The following is a 22,300-nucleotide window of genomic DNA, read 5'->3' on the forward strand; positions in this document are numbered from 1 at the left end:
ATATGGTTTAATATTGATGTCAGGTTACCCTTTGCAGCTGTAACAGCTTCCAGTCTTGTGGGAAGGCTTTCAACAAGGTTTAGGAGTTAGTTTATGGGAATTTTTGCCCATTCTTCCAGGAGCATATTTGTGAGGCTCACTGTCCACTCGAAATCAACCCCAAGCTATTCTATCAGGTTGAAAACAGGCCAGTCAAGTTCATCCAGACCAAATTGTCTCATCTATGTTTTTATGGACCTTGCTTTGTGCACCGATGTACAGACATTTTGGAACAGGAAGGGGTCATCTCCAACTGTTTGACTGTCCAAAATCTCTTGGTATGCTGAAGCATTTAGAGTTCCTTTCACTGGAGTTTAGGGGCTAATATTTTGGACCAACTTTTTGGACCAACCTATTTCCAACTTTGTGGGAACAGTTTTGAGGTGGCCCCTTCCTGTTACAAAATGTGTGCATCAGTGCACAAATCAAGGTTCGTAAAGACACGGATGAGAGAGTTTGATGTGGATGACCTCGATTGGCCTGCATAATTATGACCGCAACCCTATAGAACACTTTTGGATGAATTAGAGCGGAGACTGAGAGCGAGGCCTTCTCGTCCAACATAAATGTCTCACCTCACAAATGCGCTTCTGTAAAAATGATCATAAATTCCCATAAACACACTCCTAAAACTTGTGTAAAGCTTTTCCAGAAGACTTTAAGATGTAATAATTGCAGAGGGTGGACCTTTGGATTAAGAATGAGATGTCACTTAAAATTCATATCTGAGTCAAAGCTGGTGACCCAATACTTTTGGCAATTTAGTGTACCTTCTTGATTAGAAAGTACATTAAATGAGAATGTATGCATTTCTTTTACTTGGTATGACCACACATCATATGTTTCTGTACAAATGTATTAGGTGTCGGTGAGTAATGAATTTGCCGCATCAGCTCTACATAGTGAATATAACAGCATATTTAGGTATTCTACCTTCAATGGCAGAGACCCTTCATATGAAATTGCATGGCATTTGTATTTCAAATGCAATGGTTAACATGATCTAATAGGTGATCAGCAAAAAAGTGTTTTGGGTGATCTACTGAGACCAAAGGGTTCAATATCAAGCAATAGGTTGAATCGACAGACAGAAACCTAGAATTTTGATATATGGTTCTGCTGTCAGATTAGGATTGATGGATTTAAAAGATGATACTGGACACAATTTAAGGATGGGGCACAGCAGAGATAGAATCTACAAAATCTACAAAATACCTTTCTGATGTGAGAATCTTCAACATCAAAGAAACCATCATCGATTCCCAAGCTGTGTAGCCAGATGGTGCTGTCAAAGGGCAAGGGGGGAATAGAGGGGGGAAAGGAAGTAGAAGGTTCCAAAGCGAAATAGGACTTGGGGAGGGGGGGCCTTGGGGGTGCACTTTCCTAGATCATCAGAAGGCCAGGGGATAGCAGTGAAGAAAGGAGGCAAAAAATACATAGGGTTGAAGCAAGAGAATTTTGCGAATCAGGGGGAGTGATCACAAGCCAGCTAAATGCAAAGCAGGAAAGCGGAAGGAAACGGGTATATTCCAAAGGATCATGATGAACATTCCCTAATCACAATAGAAAACCTGGCCTTTAATTCCTATTACCTTCTAATAGTATTTAAAAACCAGAAATGCAGGCACATTTTATGAATAAATTGTTCTTATTAGATTTATGCATATACAATTTAAACACAATACTCTATTGGGTTTTACCTAAACTTCTCTTGTATAAACTGACACCAAATACTTGTTTATTCAAAAAAATGCAAATGTATTTCATTGATTGATTATACCCAATACAAAAAACAGTAGTAAATTTTATATTGATGATATTTTTGGAAAGATGGGATGCAATTGGAATAACTATGATCAGAATCGAAGAATAATTAGCTTCAATAACTTTCTAAAGATGAGTCTGCATAAACACTTTATCTGAATGCTTATTGGGTGAGTCAGATTTTGTTACCATACAAATAATTGGATCAGTGTTATGTTCCTTTTGATTATAAGGGAGAGTGAGCATCTTAGCATCTACACTGGCATTACATGTATGGGATTGTCGTTGGTCATGTTGCGTTTCAGTGCGATCGCTTCTAAAATAAGAAACAGAGGGTGTGTAAAGATCCGGGCCATGGCATGATGTTAAAAGATTAGTTTGAAAGATGTCCTGGAAAAGCAGGATCTGGGATTCAGGCATTGAAAAACGCCTGTTGGATAGGAGGTTTCTGTGACCATTTGGGTATGCTACTAAGAAGGAAGATGCATGGTCAGAGTCCGGAAATACATCTTTTCTTAGGCCAACCTTGACCTCTTGGCTGCAAATATTTGAGGTTAACCAACCAAAATCTTGGAGTTGCGTGGTGTGAGCTGGGATCAAGTCAAAATTTTGATTGGACATAGAGTCCTGGCATTGTACTTGGAGAAAATCAGTACCTCTGGATTTGGAAGGGTTTACAAACGTATTTAAGTGTGAGTTGTTTCTGCATGTAATAATTTGCTCCGTTTCCTCAATCACAGTATCCAATCTACCCAAGGACTCATTTAAACTCTGTAAACGAGGAAATGTGCATTCGTGGGTTTCACAACTATTTTTATTCATGTTATCTGCATTCATGCTTTTGTCAGGTTCTCTATAACTTTTTGGTCTTGAGTTGGGCCTGGGTTCAGTGTTGAATTGAGGCATTGTACAAGATTTGGGACGAGGTTTAGGGATGGAGCTAGTTCTAGTGTGAGAGACAGGTATTGAAAAAGGGTTGACCCCTTGCTGGGTGTGTCCGGTGCTTACCTCCGGGCCCAGGTGTTTAGAGGGGGAGACCTGGGAGCCGGGCACTGGGGAGTAGGGGCTGAGAGGACTGGTGAGGCTTACTGAGCTGAGGGGACTGGCTGGACTATTGGTGCTAAAGGAGCCCGAAGCACCACTGGCCACTGCAGAAGAAGAGCGTGTGAAAGGTGATACTGAGAGACGTGCATTTGTATTAAGCCATATCATTTTATTTTTGATGGTACCTCTGTGCTTTGCTGTATCAGTGCCTCTGGATGAGTGATTCTTGTGTAGGCCCTCTAATATATCCTGGACTCTCCAAAACTCTTTCTGGATGTGCCTTCGAACCAATTCACTCTGCCCCCCCCCCACCCAAATATAAATAAATAAATAAATAAAACAAATATCATCCAAGACATTTAAACTACAGTGAAACTACAAAATATTATCTGTCAATCTGTATGGATGACATGACTGTGTATAATATTGCATAAACAATACCGAATGAAAGGAAACGAACACCAATACAAAGAGGGCCTCATCCTTTCCAGTCAAAATTCAGAGTAAATAACATCTTCAACATCAAAACAGAAGGGGCTACCATTTACCTGCAAGCCGCCATTAAGTTGTTCCCATAGATCTCCGTGAATAGCGTGAGCCTCATCCTCTAATGCTTCAAATTCCATACGAGTGGTAGTTAAAGCCTGGAAGTACAGTTTATTTATACTCCCTGATTGCATTGTTTATGCAGTTGGGGCATTTGTTCTTCACTATAATATTTATTCACTACTCAGTTAGGGATATGAAATTAATGAAAACCATTGCTGAAACCAGAAAATTTTCCAAACAAATTATTGTGTAAAACGAACAATCTGGCATGTCAGGTTTGTCTTACATTTGAGGCCTGGGACAGCTCCCCTCTGATGTTGATTAGCTGGTTTTGGAGGGTTTCCTTTTTGATATGTAGCTTTTCCACGGCGACAGGCTGGTTATGGTACTTCTCCATCTCCTGATGGGTAGCCACCAATGCCTCCTCGAGGCTGTCCTGTCAACAGCAACCACAACAGCGACATGATATTCAGGTATAGAAAAAGGTTGTAATTTGAAATGGTAACCGGTAAGAAAGCCACCAAATCAGAGACAAAATATCCAGTGTTACTGTGGATCATAAAAGTATTTGGAAAGTTCAAACTTATGTTATATTTTTCTTTTGTTTTTTTACCTTGTCCATTCGGAGTCTGTGGACCACTGCTTCGTGATCTTTCACAATGTGATTTTGCTCACACAGCCGCCCCAAGAGTTTCTGTGTCGGACATTATGTCAAACAAACAAACAAAAGCTACGATGAAAACAAATAATGTAGAATACTGCCAAAATAAAACGTTTACACCATAGTGTCAACATATACATTATGCACTGTAGTGTCAATATGGATAGTACTGAGGCACATCTTCTAGTTGAACAAGTATGTATCTTTATTCTTCAACTTTTAACAATTCTATGCTTCAAATCTGTTTGATTAATTTGGGAATATGGCCAGTTTATGTTTCAGAACGACCTGTCTATTGAAAAAGCATGGCCCGGGGATGATTCGTGTGGGATAACTAGACCACAAAGAGCCCTGACAGTCATCCAACAAAACACCTTTGGGGTGAAATGAAACCGAGATTGTGAACCAAAATCTTTTGTTTTGTCCAAAAACCCTTTTTGAAAAAGTGCAAACTCATTTACTGTGTAAGAGTGAAGTCACTTACGCTTGTTTCAATTTCATTTAGCTTCAGTGTTGGGTGTAACTCTCTGTAGACATCATGGAAAGGAGGCACCTGTGAAAACAAAGACATACCAAATATTTTAATACCCAACATGAAAGGAAGGCATTTATATTATAAACCCTGGTTCCAAAAAGATGGGATGCTGTGTAAAACATAAATAGCAACACAGCAACGTAGTAACTATTTTCTCGGTTCTAAACCATGCTACAGTGGTGCCTTGAGATACGGGGGACCCGACTTAGGAGTTTTAGCGAGGTATGAGCTACCATCTGGTTGATTTTTTTTTGCTTTGACTTGCGAGCGCAAACTTGAGACACAAGAACTGTCCGATGGCAATTAACTCATTCAACTCACCTCACAAAACAATATTTCTCAATTGCTAAAACACATAACTCTATTGTCTGAATCAAATGCCCCGTGCCCTGAACCCACTTATTTAATTGATCATCCTTTTGGTGTGTTAACGTATTGACAAAATGGGTGGAGGGTTTCAAGAAATGTGTTTTAGCAATTGAGAAAAACTATAAGTAGCAGTCAGCAGCTGCCTAAAGAAAGGCCCTGCAAGCTTAATGCTGACATAGAATGGAAAACGCCATTGACATTGTAACGATTAGCATCAATAGCTGCAGTTTTAAAACAATAGACATTTGAATACAAGCAGTGGAGCAACACATGCAGAAAGATAATATGACATTATTCAGGCATTTATCCTTTATGGAAAATGAATAATATTCCAACATCTTACTAAGTCACTTTACAGTAGACGTGAAATTCATCTCCTTCGTTTGTGTCTCCATGACTGTATTATACTGCCCCCGGTGGCCACGGCGGGCACACACCGGAAGGAGCAACACAATGAATTCAAATGCAGCATACAGAAAATGGATGGATGGATGAATCATGATACACAAAATGTTTATTTCTTTAGTCTATCTAATTATGTTATTACTCTATGTTTATATAAAGTGCAATATTTTGGAGTGAAATGTCCTAATTAAAAAACAAACAAACTTTCTTTCGGGTGGGGGGGGGGGGCTGGAACTGAGTAATGATGAGGGTGGCCATGGAAAAAATTAAATTCGTATCTCAAGGCACCTCTGTATCTATTATTAGTGATAAATCTCAATTTGACGTCCTCATCATATTCAAGAGCCACTCATTTTCAACACCAATTATTGTAACTTAAAAAATATAGAATTTTTAAAATCACAAGCAAATAAAAATGAACAAAAAGCAAACACGCTAAGCAAACATTTCGTGACTTGTAACATTCCACCAATGAATTGTTGATTAAAACAGACATAATTAAAGAAGCTAAGTGCGCACAGTGTAATGTAGCATTGGTCGTCAACAGGTTTTTGTTGCAGACATCAAATTAAGAATACATTTACTGGCACAAAATAAATGTAATGAGTTAAATAACTTTGTTTTGTGGTTAAAAATGAGTTACAAAACTTTCCAGGATACTTGATTGCGAGTGCTATTACGGAAAGCAACTTTTTCTGAAACCAACCGTCACAACAGCAAAACAACACAAAACTACTTAAAGCGGACTATGTAACGTAAAATGAAGGGCTAATAAAATGAGTCAAGATGACCATGGACTTGGTTACAAGTGGTTATGTTATAATGTATTCCATACTGTATACTGTACTGTATGTATGTCTGTGTACAGACCTATAAGATTCAGGGCCATAATCTCAAGGAAAATGATTTTCATCTCGAGACTAAATTGTAATAATCCAATACAGTACACGAAGGAGCAGAATTTGCATGGCTCTAGAGCTGTGGGTTGATGAGGAATCAACTCGTCTCATTTTGAGTGAAAAAGTCGCATTCCCAGCTCTGAGTAAAATGACCGAGAGCAGAGCGAGAGAGAGAGAGAGAGAGAGAGAGAACATCTGTCGCAGAGTAAGTTCGAAATAAATGCACATTCTGAATGCTGCCAGTCTCGGCCAGTGAGGCAGCCCTTCGCAGTTTTTTTCAAGTGATACCAGAAAAGTGACTCAAATGCAATTTCGATTTAAGGTTGAAACCGATTTATCAACATGCTACAGGTACATGTACTGTATATGCATTAAAAAGTGTCCAACTCATAATTTTTTATACACTATATGAGATTAAATGAAGATTGTTTTCTTGAGAAACTCTTTGCATGACCCTCCTTAAAAAGCATAGGCCAGATGTAACAAAGACTCATCACAAGGACAATGCCACAATATCGAAAGTCTTTAACATTCTTGGAAAATGTTAGTACTTTTTGGATTCACAAAGCCATACTATATGGCTATAGACATTTAAATATTTCCCTTCCCATTCTTGTTCACTTCATAAATTGTTATACAGAGAGAATTTCCTCGGCCATCGAAACAGAAGGTTGTGGGTTTTCTAAAAAGGGATGGAAAACGGAAAGAAATGTGCGTGAGGTTATGAAGCGAACACCGCATGCAGACAAGAAATACGAAGAAAAGAGAGGCAGGCTTAGGGAAGAGTGGATTATCTGATGATTTGGAAGGTAGTTTGGCCTTGAATCAGGAATGCAATTGATTCTGTTGCTGTCAACGTTAACGCTGCACTTCCAAAATGGTGTCAAGGTCAAAGGTGTTATCCTACCAGCCCGTCTGGTTGATCATTGGTTAAGTTCGAAGCTGCTAAACAAAGCAGTTGTCCTAGCTGAAGCCTGCCTCCCTGCTGCACTCTCTCTCCTCTCTTACTTGTATACAGAGCTTTGCTGCAGAGGAGGACCTCTCCGCCCTTCGGGTAACCGTACCAATTAACCGGCTTCCCTCCAGCACCTGAAGATTCAGCTCAAATTACAAACACCTCACAGTAACAACAACCTTGTCTGGAAGGCAAGTGGAACAACTAACTATATTAAGATTGATTGTTCAAGTAATCCTCAGAAGGTAATAGGGAAAATAGGAGCTGGTGTAATGACGTATTGATAATGTCTGCATTGACAGTGAAAGACACTGCGTATGACATGTGATTTTGCAAAGAATGCAGATGTGTGCGCCTACCTGCTGGTCTAAATAATCCAAGTTGCGTTGGAGCTGGAGATCTAATATGTCGTCCTGAACCAAGCAGCAGCGACGGCGACAAATATGGCGAACACACAGACACATGCAGCATTGACAGATGTTTTTCAGATCAGACAGAACCAGAACAAAGCACCCAATCAACTTCATTGGACAGATGATTTCATTTTGTTGTTTGGTCTTTGAAATGAATTATTATAGTTTAAAAACCCCGTAGGTGTGAATGTGAATGCGAATGGTTGTTTGTTTGTATGTGCCCCGCGATTGGCTGGCAACCAGTTCAGGGTGTACCCCGCCTCCTCCCCGATGACTGCTGGGATAGGCTCCGGCACGCCCGCGACCCGCGTGAGGAGAAGCGGCTCACAAAATGGATGGATGGATGGATAGTTTAAAAACACTTGCTACCTTTAAAGGAAGAGTTAACCTAACCTAATGAAATATTTTACGTGTACAGTACTTGGCTGCCATGCAACCACCATTTTATGCAGGCGAAAAATAATTTGTAAAAGAGCCCAAGATAAGGTGACACTAAAAAAGAGCTCATAAATTTGGACCATGCAGCGACACATTACCCTCCACTCCATCTATGCTCTGTAAACAGGATTACGAATTAACTATTCTATAAGGAAAACTGTAATCCAAATATGGTTTTACCTTGAAGAAATCGTCATCTTATTCATGTCCATGTAAACAACTGACACTTTTTTTTTTGTCTTAATTTGAGGAAGATAATTTCGCTTGAAGCAAAGCATCAGTGTGATTGGTATTATCCATTTTTCAAACTTGTTATGTGAAAATTAAGAGATGCATACAATTCACACAAAGAAGCTGGCTAATGTTTTGCTACTCATAAAAATGACAGTTACATCACGAAGTGCGCAATGGTGTTCCACAATGTGCTTCCTATTAGACTGACATTTCCATTAGGTGCGTATGTCAGTGGACAGAACGATGAGCTATGCAACAAACAAATGTGGCATGAGGAATCCATCCAGATTTCTCGTACTGTTGCACTGGTTCAGCTTCAGTAAGCATAACAATTAATGGTGGCACGTCGCCTTCCAGATTTGCAACAACATCAAGTGGCTACAAAATGAAGAAGATCGAAGATGCGATGAAGCGACAATAGTCGCTCATAGTGTTGTCCGGACAACACTATGAGTTATATACCCCACAGAAAAATGGTTTGCGCCAGCCGTACGGTATGTTATTGGCATGGTTGGAAACCCGGCTGACTAACCAGCTACTACAAATAGTTTCTGTTAGCACCTGATCTTCAGATCAAATGCGCCTACAGCCATTACGGCAACTTGGCAAGCAGCTCCTCAACGTTTCAGTGTAAAAGGAAACACTCCATCTTACTTCATCATGTATCAGATCTTGTTTGTTGCCATTCTCGACAGTAGTGGGTAAACACACACACACACACACAAATGATCATATGGTTGGAAACAGAGTGCATCGAACCAGTAGCTAGTAAAACTAGTCGGAAAATGTCTCGGAAGAATGTGTTGTGTCGATAGTTAGGACAGAGCAATGTACAGCACTGTAAGCACAGTTCAGAGTTAGTACTGTTAAAACAAAGCTACACTATATTCCAAACAACGGGCCTAACACCACATGACTATTTTGTTCCGTTCCGTTATCTAGATTGAAATGCATTACAGCACATAGGCAGGACATACCATTTTATTGTGGATGGAAGGGGAAACAGGGTAGTTGTGGTGGTATAGTCCTTGATTTATGGACCTCCTATCACCAGAGTAGTCATACTGAAGGGAAGGAAGACGATAATGAGCGACGAGTAAGACGGAGGGGAAAAGTGAAAATGGTCACAACACGAGTCTTTCATTCTTTCTTCCAACTCTTTGTATGGTTACTTCCAACAAAAAACAGACATATTTGACATTTACTGTAATTTGTTTCAATGTTAAGGCTTGATTGTTCACTCCCCTTCTAAAATTGCAACCTAAAATTCCAAACAAACGCCAGTTGATTTTGCTTTTCAGTAGGTATATTGAAATTTCGGTTTGATCGTCCACAATCGCAGTTTCTTACCTTTGGCGAGCTGAGTGATCTCCTTAGGTTATAGACAGACGGATCAGCATAGATCACGTCATCCCTCATCCTCCCCGAAAAACGGTCAAAATGTGCAGATGGTGATCGAGCCGGTGAGGCAAAGTTATTTGACACTGGTGAGTAGGCCCCCCGAGAGGACAAGGATGGTGACCTGGGCACAGACCTGGAACGCGGCTGGATGGAAAGACGTCTCATAGACTTCTCAACTCCACTGTAGTACTGTGGTCCCCATGAGTCCCTCGGGGTGGGCGGACCGTACAACTGGTGAGGCCCATCCCTCAATGAGCGTCGCTTTTCCTCAATAGCCCAGCGGTTGTCATAGCCCCCCACGGCAGAGACAGAGCAAATGCTATCAGGCCGGACTCCTGGTGGGTACAGCGGGTACTCCTCCAAATAGTGGGGGCCACTAGCGTAGCCATAGTAGTTCAACCCTTGACTCGCTGGGTAATAATGGCATGGACTGGAAGAACAGGGAAAAACAAAATCTGATCAGATTTTAGCCTTTGATGATGTGTGACATTGTTTTTTCTACCAGCTATAAAAATACTGCAATAATAACACGGTTGCAACTGATTATTTAGCAGTAATTAAACACTGCAGTATACGGCATCAGTCTGTTCAGAAACATTTTAGTTCACTGAATCTGTTAGCAGGGAATAGAAGTTAAATCCCCACATACAATTTATGAAATGTGACGACAGCAACGATGTCGCAGTTTTTTATTTTGTCCAAAAAAATATCAAAACCAAATTGCCCTTGGAATATAACTCCTTATTTTAATCTTACACTGTAGCTGGGTCAGGGGAATTGAAACAAATAAGAGTACGTTTTTCAATTCTATTCATTATACAGAAGACGATGCAACGTTGCCTTGAAATGTCAACTCAAACATATCTAACAATGCAGTCCAGACGACTCAGCACACTGCAAACTGAACAATTGGTCGACAATAATAATGAGAAAGAATGTATGATACAGGGTACCGTAAAGTAAGCTTTGCGTATACATTTATATGACTGTTAAGAACGTTAACATGTTGCTTCACACACAAATGATCGAACAGTATGATGGTTCCGCTTACATTTTCTTTTGTGTTTTTATTCCTTTTGCAAGGTGTTGGAATTTTCATCAGCATAAATGTTATTTTTTTTTCTCCCCATACTGCATTAAAACTCTGACTTATAAAGTGGAACAAACTCCTGATGTAATTTCCCTTTCATTAGTCTCACCTGGTGAGCTAATTATCAAACCTGTCTAAAATGAATACTAGTGATCGAAATAGACAGGAGAAACAACGTGCAAAAACCTACCTAAAAACTAGAATTCAAAAGCTTATCTAACTGAAGTTTGCAGTTTAAAAATCCCAAACACTTTTTGTCATATAGAAGAAGTATTGGCCCCTTCTAAAATTCTTACATTTTTGCAGTTTCCCCACTTTCCTGTTTAAAATCATCAAACAAATGTAAATATCAGATAACTCTAACCCAAGTGAACTTAAAATGCTGTTTTTAAATGGTGATTTCATTTATTAAGGGGAAAAAAAATTAAGTAAAAAAAATAATAACGAATCTGAATGACTCCCAAGACTTTTGGGAGAATATTACATGGACTGACGAGATGAAAGTTTAGCATTTTGGAAGGTGTGTGTCTCCTTATACTGTATTTGGGGGAAATGTTGCACAGCATTTCAGAAAAAGAACATCTTATCAATAGTCAAACATGGTGGTGGGAGTGTGACGGTCTTGGGCTGCTTAGTTCCTTCAGGACCTGGACAACTTGCTGTGATTGAGGGAACTATGAATTCTGCTTCTTAACATAACATCCTGAAGGAGAATTTTCAGCCATCAGTTTGTGACCTCCTGCTGCAACGGTTCTGCAGCAGGATAACGATCCAAAACACACCAGCAAGTCAACTTCTGAATGGCTTAAAAAAAAAAAAAAAAAAAAAAATGAAGGTTTTAGAGTGGCCTCGTCAAAGTCCAGACTTGAATCTCATTGAAATGCGATGACAGGACCTTTAAAAGGCTGTTCATGCTCGAAAACCCTCAATTTTGGCTTGAATTCAAACAATTCTGCAAGGAAGCGTGGGTCAAAATATCTCCACAGAGAATGTGAAAGACTCATTTTGTCATGTCAGACAACTTCTATTAACATTTATAAGGTTTAATGCATTTCCTTTATAATGTATTCTTTTATTGTTCCATGGCTCTGGTGTAACTTCTCTGAGATTGAAACTGAAATGAGGCTAGATTCAAAGCGGACAAGCATTTTGAAAACCTGATTATATTATACTGTATATCTATGATTATTCGTAGTTCGATATCTCAGGAAGTGATTGGGAAATTTGAAAACCACACATTGCCAGGTCACCATACTTTTGACTGCAAGGTATGTATACCTGTTGATGTCCTCCTGGGACACCATGACCCGCCGCTGGTTGACCCAATGCTGCAGCTGTGCCATTGAGCTTTTCCTTTGGGCCGCTCTCTCAGGGGCAGTTCTGGGAACAAAACCCCTCCTCAGGACAACATTGTGGTGCTGTTCCCTTAAGTCTTTTGGTGGGTGGACAACTCTTTCTGGTTGTCTTTGAGGTGTACAAGTGCTGTGACTTTGGGACTGAGCAGGTTTGCTGTTGTAGTTTTGGAGCATGGAGCCGGGGGGGAAATGATTGCTCCAACCATTTGGATTCTGGTTTGTTTGAGCATTGCCACAACCAGGCCCTCCACCTTCATCTTCAGTTTGTCCTCCACCATCTCTGTGTCTCCCATTCTTATGAACTGTGCCATGACCAGAGCAAGGGGTTGACAATGGGGGTGTTTCCAACGTGTCTACTGTAATGTCATTTTCGTTAGGTTCTGTCTGTTGTTTGAGTTCTATTTGCAGGTCAGTGTCTCTAGTAACCATGGCCTGGTCAGCTGTGACAGCCCTGGTTGATCTAAAAAGAACAAAACATACTTAAAATAAATACATTTCATAACATTACATGTACACATGCATAAATATTTGTATACATTTTCTATACTACTTGTCCTCATTAGGGTCACGGGTGAGCTGGAGCACAGCGTACTTTGGGCGAGAGGTGGGGTACGCTCTGGACTGGTCACCAACCAATCACAGAGGCAGAGCACATCAAGAGAAACAACCATTGACACTTGCATTCACACCGATGGATGTAGAGCAGGGGTGTCCAAATGTTTTTCTTCCAAGGGCCGCACAGAGAAACATTGAAGAAAGGCAAGCGCCACTTTGACAATCTTCACGTTTAATTTACTTTACACACTAAAACCAATCGATTTAAAAAAAAAAAAATGTCATGTAAAATAAATGTAAAAAAAATAGCCAAGCAAAAAAATTCAGGATTTTTCAAAAATTCTGGCTGGAGCTCCACATTGGAAACCAAAAGAAAAGCAATCTGTACTAAACTGACCTTGACACTGAACAGATAGTGGAGAAAACAATTTGTTGGTTCTGTGTACGTGTAGGTGCAACACCTCTGTGATGGATGAACGTTGACCTCTGCAGCCTCACTCATGGCTGTGATCCACTCCTTCTGCTCTTCATAGCTGTCTGTACTGAAGTAATATGTTCTGGTTCCAGCATGTTCCGCCTGTACGCAAAACACAACAGGAGCTTTCAACTCCCCATTCTCTTGCTGTTCCTCTGCCTCTTCCAACCACACCTGCAGATGTAGACAGAACAAGAACACATAAGAATAAAAAAAATCTTAGAACGCTTTGCAAAAATGTCATCTCCTCATGCATGGGAGATGTCTGTCCATATGCAAAGGTTCTTCTGCCTTTGTGTAAGTCATATTTGATTTACGTGAAGGTGCTGAAATGTGCTATGGCGTGATGAGTGATACAACACAAGCATTTTGAAACATTAGACCAATTGCTTCAAGATGAACAAAGACAATATATGCATAAAAAAAAAATCCGTTTTGCAAATGTGCTTTTTTGTTGTTGTTGCATGCATGTTTGGAATATTATTGGAATATTTGGAATATGAAAATAGGCATGCATATTTGCACACAGAATCTTTAATAAGAGAAACATTCACCACGTGTACCTACTTTACTTTTAAACCCAAACAGGAAACAAGGAGTGAAGGCCGGGAGAGCTCAGGAGGGTGGGTAAATACAATGTGGAAGGAAGAAGAGACAAGGAGGGGTCATGGTTACGGTTTGGAATTGCAAAGGTCATGTTGAGTCTTAAATTTAAACGATTTGTTCGTGTGTTTGCGTGTGTGTGTGTTTGTGTGTTGAAAAAAAAAAGTGGAATAGCTTTGAATTTAAATTTGAAAAAAAAAAATCATTGGAAAAACAGAACACGAACACTAAACTATAATTCCTGCCTACAGAAAAGAACATTGTATTCTGAAGTCAACAATAACTTCCAGTTTATTTGAAATCACTCACACGAGTAATTGTTGCTATTACCGCCAGAGGGCAGCAGAACCAAAGAAGATATGAATTTACTAGAGACGTAGCATAAGCAGAAGCATATAGGCTGCACGGTGGACGACTGGTTAGCACAGCTGACTCATAGTTCTGAGGACCCGAGTTCAAATCCGGCCTTGCATGTGTGCAGTTTGCATGTTCTCCCTGTGCCTGCATGGGTTTTCTCCGGGTACTCCGGTTTCCTCCCACGTCCCAAAAACATGCATGGTAGGTTAATTGATAACTCTAAATTGTCCGTAGGTGTGAATGTGAGTGCTAATGGTTGTTTGTTTATATGTACCCTGCGATTGGCTGGCGACCAGTTCAGGGTGTACCCCGCCTCTTGCCCAAAGATAGCTGTGATAGGCTCCAGCACGCCCGCGACCATAGTGGGGATAAGCGGTACGGAAAATTCATGAATGAATATACACAGGCGCTTTACAAAACAATTTTAATATCATGCAAAAGTTTATTTCCATAATTTCATTCAAAAAGTTAAACTTTCATAGATTATAGATTCAGGGCCCACAATTTAAACAATTACAAGTATTTATCTGTTTATTTTTACATAATTTGGGCTTCCAGCAAAATCAGAAATTCAAAATATTTAAATACTGTAAAGAAATCAGCCCAAATTTTGCAGGCCGTAAATGTTTTAAACTGAGTGTCACAGACTAATCATCTACTAAACTCAAAGCACCGGCACAGGTTTCCCCAGGTGTCATTAAATTGCTTCAGTTTGGTTCAATTGTCTCATTTGGCTTCAATATGGGGAAGACTGCAGACTTGACAACTGGCCAGAAGACCATCATTGATATCCTCCATAGGGTGGGTAAGCCACAAAGGTTCATAGCTAAGGAGGCTGGCTGTTCACAGAGGACTGTAATCCAAGCATATTAATGGAAAGTCTACTGGAAGGACAAAATGTGGCAGCAGAAGATGCACCAGCAAAAGAGATGTCCGTGGGCTTCAGCGGATTATCCAACAGAGAAGATTAAAAACTCTAGCAGAGATCCAGAAAGAGTGGAATGAGGCGGGAGTCACAGCTCCAAAGACCACCGACACATCCGGGAGATGGGCTACAACTGTCTGGTGCCTCGGGTCAAGCCACTTCTGAGCCAAAGCCAACGTAGGAAGCGTCTCAACTGGGCCAAGGAGAAGACGGACTGGACTGTTGGCCAGTGGTCCAAGGTCCTCGTTTCCGATGAAAGTAAAGTGTGCCTTTCATTCAGGACTCAAAGTCCAAGGGTTTGGAGAAAGACGGGTGAAGAACAGAACTCAAGCTGCTTGAGGTCCAGTGTGAAATATCCACAGTCAGTCATGATTTGGGGTGCAATGTCCAGTGCAGGTGTTGGTAAACTCTGCTTTCTTAAATCCAAGGTCGCCGCAACATTCTACCAGAATATTTTAGAGGACTTCATGATTCCTTCTGCTGAGGATCTGTATGGAGATGCAGATTTCATCTTCCAGCAGGACCTGGACCCCTGCCCATACCGCCAGAAGCACCAAAACCTGGTTTGAAGCCCATGCCATCACAGTGCTTGACTGGCCAGCCAACTCGCCGGATCTAAACCCCATTCAGAATCGATGGGGTATTATCAAGAGGAAAATAAGGGGCACCAGACCCAAAAACAAAGAACTGACAGCAAGCATCCAGGAAATCTGGGCTTCCATAACTGCCAAAGGCTGATTGCCTCAATGCCACGGCGCATCGAGGCAGTGATTCAAGCAAAGGGATTCCCAACCAAGTAAAGAAGATGAAGAAGAAGAGAATGAAGATTAACAAATCGTTTTGAAAGTACCATGTTTTGATTGATTTGATGTAAAAATAAACATATAAGCACTTTAAATTATTTAAATGGTGGGCCCTGAATCCATAATCAATGAATGGAATTATGGAAATAATGAAACTTCCGTGACATTAAATTTTTTGGGGAAAGGGTCTGTACACACATACATCGTCCGCTCCAAAAGTGTTGGGACGGCAAGGTCAATTCCTTTGTTGTATACTGAAGACATTTGGGTTTCAGATCAAAAGATGAGACAAAGGTTCAGAATTCCAACTTTCATTTCAGGGTATTTACATTTAGCTGTGTTAAACAACTCAGGACAGAGCACCTTTTGTTTGAAGCCACCCGCTTTTCAAGTGAGCAAAGGGATTGCAGCAGGCATTATTCCATTAGCTTAAAGTGAGTAACATTGAATATTCGGTGGCATCACCCTTAACTGCTTCAAGCCTGCGACCCGTTGACTTCACCAGACGTCTTCTTGTATTCTTCATTTGAATTGCTTTTCCAGGCCTTTACTGCAGCTTCTTTCAGTTCTTGTTTGCTTATGGGGGTTTCTCCCTTGAGTCTCCTCTTCAGGAGGTAGAATGCATGCGCTTGAAATTATGTAGAATAGCAATTATTACACATTCGCCTTTTAACAATACGATTGTCAAGGGTCTGTTTATGTGTACAGCAATAGCATCAGGAGGAAATTATGTCACCAATAAACAGGACGCGTTTCCATCTAGCTTTGAACACAGAAATGTCCCGCCTACTGCAGTGACAGTGATGCGTGATTCACTGGGCTGACTGACTACACAGTACCACCCTGTAGTCACCTAGCAACAGAGGAGGGGCTATTGATGTGTGTGCGTGTCTGCGCGCGTTTGTGCGGATGTGTACATATACGTGTGTGTGTGTCCTTTGTTCCTCATTGTTCCTTGCGTTAACCTTCAGTTAATGCAGAAGGAAGGCAACGAGTAAGAATTAGTCCTTGACACTGCGACACTTATTCGTTATAATTGTTAGAATTATTGTTTTCAGGAAAAATGAAGGGATATGTGGAGAAGTAGTAAACACGACAAATACAAATTATCATGACATGAAATATTGTACTTAAATTATGTAGTATATACAGAGATGGAGTGACTGCGTACTGTCCGAAGTGCCACCCACCATAACGCTGGGTTGCAGAGAAACAGGGAAGAGCAGATATCTTACCACCATGTATAAAATTAAAGTATAAGGCAGTTTAAATCCAAAAGTATGAGGTATTTTTAATCCTTCCAATTATGTGTGAAGAACATTCTATTTTAGGCAAAGCGCTGTCAGTAGAACAGAGCAGGTCACCAGGCGGTGCACCTCGCAGCCATACTTCCACTATCATCCGATTTACAAAGCCATGGGAAAGTAATAATACATTGGAATATACAATATAAAAAGTGTAATAAGTATTGATGACAATTTATTGTGAGAATTTAATTCAAAATAAACCTCAGATAAAGTTGCATTTAGGTTGGTTTTATAATGCATAGTTCAAGTGACACAATTCACATTGTTTTACTCCCAAGTGACACAATTCTGTTCTGCGTCATTGCAAGGTCAGGGGAAAAATAAATGCATGAAATTGAAGATCCTTAGATCAGAATCAGGGTTTTTCTAAGTATCCCCTATGTATGAATCAGATTAAGTGCTGTGATAAAAAGACCTTCAAAGACCTTTGTGGGTGTGGGGTAGGGTTGGGCATCGAGAATCAAGAACCGATTGGAACCGGGACCAGCGTTCTGGTTCTCCCGGAAACGTTCAAATTGAAAAATGTTGCTGCCCAGTTTCGATGCCTAGTCCTCCAGCCGCGAAGAAGAAGTGGCGAAAAGCAACGAAGAAACGGCAAAAACCAACGGAGAAGAACAAGCACGTCGCCTCAGTGCAACACTTGGAATACGATTATATTGTGCAACGGAGGCCATCACGATGTGTACTAAATTTAACTTTTAGCTGAAATATTAATTAATGAATATTAAGTCAATTGGGTTAGTTCCACACGTTGCCTTTTAGTTCATAGGTTTCCTATTGATACTGGTTATGAAGAACCTCGAGTCAAACGTTCATTTTAGTCTATTATGCGGACTGCTAAGAAGATGGATGTTCATAATTTGGACACCCTTCATTTAAACCATGCAAACCTTTTTTGACCCACGGCCTAAAAGAATCGGAATCGGGAATTGTTTGGAACCGGAATTGAACTAAGGAACCGGAATCGGAACCGGAATTGCTCAAATTCGAACAATACCCACCCCAAGTTTGGGGCCAAAGTTTGCAAACGAGATAAAATAACTTTTCAAGGTGGAAGGCTCAGCCAATTTTATGGCGAAAGAAATACTGCCACATCTTCAAAAGAGACACAGACAGATATGAAATTATAGATGTTGTAAACTAATTTAAGAACAAAAACATCTTTGGATTACAACCGTATTGATATGACTTTAATTGAGCAAATTATTATAGCTATTGCCGAACCACTGTCACATAACTGTAATTTATCATTCAAATTGGCTTCCTATCCCACCAAAATGAAAACTGCTAAAGTGATACCGATATTCGAGGCAGGAGAAAAAGATCTCTTTAATAACTACAGGCCGGTAGTTATTAAAGAGATCTGATCAGGATATTTGAAAACCGCTCTCCCAGTTTTAAAAAATCCTGGAAAAACTCTTTGTTGCAAGATTAGACAGTTTTCTGGACAAACCCGAGTTACTCACCAACCAAAAAACCAAAATGGTTTGAGAACAAATAGATCAACCTCAATGGCGCTAATGGACTAGGTCGGAGAAATAATCTGTGAAATTGACAAGCAGAAGTTTGTAGTGGGTATATTCAGGGACGTATTGGGCCCGTAATTCAGCCCAAGACTTTAGATAGGGAGGCCCCAGGTGCGCACAATCGAAGACAGAATTTTTGCTGTGGTCAATGTGGGTTATTTTAAATGCTCAGTGATGATATGATGACTTGATATGACTTGACTCGTGTTCCTTGCGTAGTTTTATGGAAATCATTGGATTATTCCTGAAACTGACAAATTAAACGGCACAATTGAAAAACACAAGATGATTTACCGAGCAATCGTTTCATCCATCGCGGTAACAATACACAATGGTTTGGCTACTCCTTTGTTGTCATTAAATATAATGGCATAATACTTGTGTTCAGTGTCAGTGACATTCATCTAGTGAAGACCATGAAAGCCTACGGTGGTTCTAAAAAGGCGACACACTCCTGTTCGAATGCCAGGTTTCTGCAACCGAAAAAAATAAAACCAAGATTTTAAAACCTTTTTCCACAATTAATGTCACCTATAATCTGTAGAACTCAATTATTATTTTTTTAAATAAATTTTTTGAGGTAGTACGGAAATATATAATGCAACAATCACATTCAAACTCTTACTTCAAAACTGAAATGGGACTCGGCACACACTTGACATGATTGAAAGTGTGTCTGATTAACCACAAACGAAGTTCAGCTGTTCTAATAGGCCTTTCCTGACATTTTATTGCTTTAACACCACTGGTATTTGGAACTGTCCATAATTCCCTTTAACTTGACTAAGGCCCGAGTTCCATCTGAACAAAAACAGCCCGAAAGCAAGATGCTGCACTGTGGGGATACGGTTCTTTTGGTGTTGTGTTTGCATCAAACATACCTTTTGGAATTATGTACCAAAAGTTCAATGTTGATTTAAAAATGTTTGCTAAAGCAAAATATGGTGTGATGAACACAACACTGCTCATCACCAAAAGAACACTATACCCACAATGAAGCATGGTTGTGGCAGCAAAAATATAAAATATGTTCGGTGTGTTGTTAGAGGGCAATGTGAGCGTCATCCAATAACAAAAGCTCAAAAAGATAAGCTGGAGTTTAACTGAAATTCATGTATCTGTATGTCAAGACCCCACTGTTTTTACATCTCTATTCATCCATTCACCCATCCATCCATTTTCTGTACCGCTTCTCCTCACTCCCCACCGTGCCGCCTATCTCTATTCAAATCAGTATAATAAAACACAGTAACACATCACTGCTGCGAAGTGAAGAGTCAAGCTTATACTGTAACAAAGCAGCACCTGCAGATCTGTAGCAAACAAAGTAGGCTAACTTTAGCATGTGTTTTTTTGTTGTTGTTTTTTTTTTTATAGTAGGACAATGAAAAGAGATAAAAATCCATTCTCATTAGGGTCGCGGGTGAGCTGGAGCATATCCCATCTGATTTATTGTCACCAGCCAATCCCAGTAGATGGGGGGAATCCTAAAAACAAACAAAGGTGTGACTACTTTTTTTTTTCCACAGGCGACACTTCTCGTGACCTGTAGGCTGTGAGGGTGAGGCATACCTGCACTGGCCACACAAATCACACAAACACACCCGTAGGTTTCACACTATGATGGTGTAATGTGCGCCAGACACACAGAGATATGTACCCACACTCACACATTCAGTACATTGTACTGGAGGCAACGTCACTAATCTGGAAAATCCAGAACGGTTCGCTTACTTATACTTAAATAACTGGATGAGCCCAAATATTCTTCAATTAAACCACAATAAAACTGAGATAATTGTTTTTGGCAATAAAGAAAAGAGAATTGCTGTTAGTAAATACCTGGAGTCACTCTCTTTAAAAACCAAAGACCAAGTCCGAAAACCTTGGTGTTCTGATAGATTCCGACTTGACTTTCAACAGTCATATCATATCAATTACTAAAACTGGCTTCTACCATCTGAAGAACATATCCAGAGTGAAGGTTTGCATGTGTCAAGCAGACAAGGAGAAGCTCATGCATGCTTTTATCTGAAGTCGACTTGCCTATTGTAATGTTCTTCTGACTGGACTCCCTAAAAAGAGCACTAAACAGCTGCAGCTCATTCAGAATGCTGCAGCTCGGGTTCTGACCAGAACAAAGAGGTCAGAGCACATTACTCCAATTCTAAAGTCGGTACACTGGCTTCCAGTCAGCTTTAGAATAGATTTTAAAGTTCTGCTACTGGTCTATAAATCACTGAACGTTTAAGTCCTGAATATAAACCCAGTAGGGCTCTGAGATCGACAGACTCAGGTCAAATAGTGGAGCACAGAGTCCAAAGAAAACAAGGTGAAGCAGCATTTAGCTATTATGCTGCACACAAATGGAATAAGTTGCCAACAGAAGTGACGTCAGCCCCAAGTGTGCATGTTTTTAAGTCCTTTTCTTTTTTCCCTTGCTTTTTAGAGCATTTGCACTTTTAAATGATATTTCTTGCACTGTACGCTGTTTTAATTGTATTTTTATGAATTTATTTATTTTTTCCCTTTGTTTTTGAATGCTTTTAATCATGTCAAGCACATTGTGTTACCTTGTGTATGAAATGTGCAATATGAATAAATTTGCTTTGCTTTGCTTCCAGACACATTTTAAGAAATAGGCAGCTAATGTAAGATTTACTGGGTTTTGTAATTTTACACATAATGGGTGACTCCAGACCCAATTATTTGTATAAAATTATAAATCATTTTAGTTATTTATTGATTTTTTTCATAAAATGTCCTCCTTAGACAGTTTTCTGCTGACAAAATGTCCTCTGGCGATGGACACACCTCAGTCTGTAAAGCCAGGTTGTAAAGTTGCAGGTACAACAGGTTTTGAGAACGCTGTAAAAAAAACAAAAAAACAGCAGAAATAAAACAACTCAGAGTACCAAAGTCACGCACCTGTGGAAATAGCGTTGGACATTGTTTAGTACATATAACCTGAACCCATATTTCATTCAAGATTTGTGTATGATGTCGATTGTTACATTGTCACTTTTGTCTGTTTAAAAAAAATAAAAATAAACCTGATTCCTTTCCTTCTTTTGACATTTGGTTAAAAAACAAAAGAGTCTTTGTAATTTGCACCTTTCAAGATCCACCGGATAGATTGTAATAGTTGGTGTCCAATCCTATGAACTTTGTTCCGTTCGGTGTAAAATAAGTACCACTAAAACATTTTGTGTGGTATCCTGGCATGACACGTTGACATAAAATTTAGCACGAATATCAATGCCTTCTCTAGTTTATTGTAAAAGTATAATATTTGTGACTCATTAACCTTTGCTTCACCAGCATGAGTCACAAAAAGGTTTGACAAACTTTATTTACAACATACAGTAGCTGGTCATCTGCAGTCAGCACAGCTCTGCCATGTGGCTATTGTTGTCCGGCCACTAATTTGACTGAAGCAAGTGGAAAAACATGCTGGCGAAAACATAACCCCGCCCCCCCCAGTAAGGGCAATTTGTAATCTTTTAGGCAGGATTAATGACTGGCATTACAATTAGTATTGCGTTGAAGAATCAATTTGATTTGTCCTTCAGGGTTCTGTTGGTAGTTGTGAAGTGCA

The 22,300-nt window shown here is 40.0% G+C and overlaps 1 protein-coding gene across 14 annotated transcripts in view; it reads right to left on the reverse strand.

The window, feature by feature from the left end:
• plekha6 (pleckstrin homology domain containing, family A member 6) overlaps nucleotides 1-22,300 on the reverse strand; it is a 109,215-nt gene that overhangs the window by 14,508 nt on the left and 72,407 nt on the right. For 9 of the 14 annotated variants that reach the window (XM_061686965.1, XM_061686963.1, XM_061686971.1 and 6 more), the window contains 12 exons: nucleotides 13,168-13,355; nucleotides 12,075-12,611; nucleotides 9,656-10,136; nucleotides 9,283-9,369; nucleotides 7,580-7,633; nucleotides 4,542-4,610; nucleotides 4,010-4,090; nucleotides 3,683-3,832; nucleotides 3,396-3,491; nucleotides 3,033-3,144; nucleotides 2,812-2,951; nucleotides 1,255-1,422 (listed from right to left, as the gene is read on the reverse strand). In XM_061686965.1, coding sequence (XP_061542949.1) covers nucleotides 1,255-1,422; nucleotides 2,812-2,951; nucleotides 3,033-3,144; nucleotides 3,396-3,491; nucleotides 3,683-3,832; nucleotides 4,010-4,090; nucleotides 4,542-4,610; nucleotides 7,580-7,633; nucleotides 9,283-9,369; nucleotides 9,656-10,136; nucleotides 12,075-12,611; nucleotides 13,168-13,355 — 2,163 coding nt within the window. The remainder of the gene's footprint in view (nucleotides 1-1,254; nucleotides 1,423-2,811; nucleotides 2,952-3,032; nucleotides 3,145-3,395; nucleotides 3,492-3,682; nucleotides 3,833-4,009; nucleotides 4,091-4,541; nucleotides 4,611-7,579; nucleotides 7,634-9,282; nucleotides 9,370-9,655; nucleotides 10,137-12,074; nucleotides 12,612-13,167; nucleotides 13,356-22,300) is intronic. The other 5 variants (XM_061686972.1, XM_061686966.1, XM_061686975.1 and 2 more) reach the window with 5 other exon arrangements.

Source organism: Phycodurus eques, chromosome 10, assembly GCF_024500275.1.
Source record: "Phycodurus eques isolate BA_2022a chromosome 10, UOR_Pequ_1.1, whole genome shotgun sequence".
Taxonomy (NCBI): domain Eukaryota; kingdom Metazoa; phylum Chordata; class Actinopteri; order Syngnathiformes; family Syngnathidae; genus Phycodurus; species Phycodurus eques.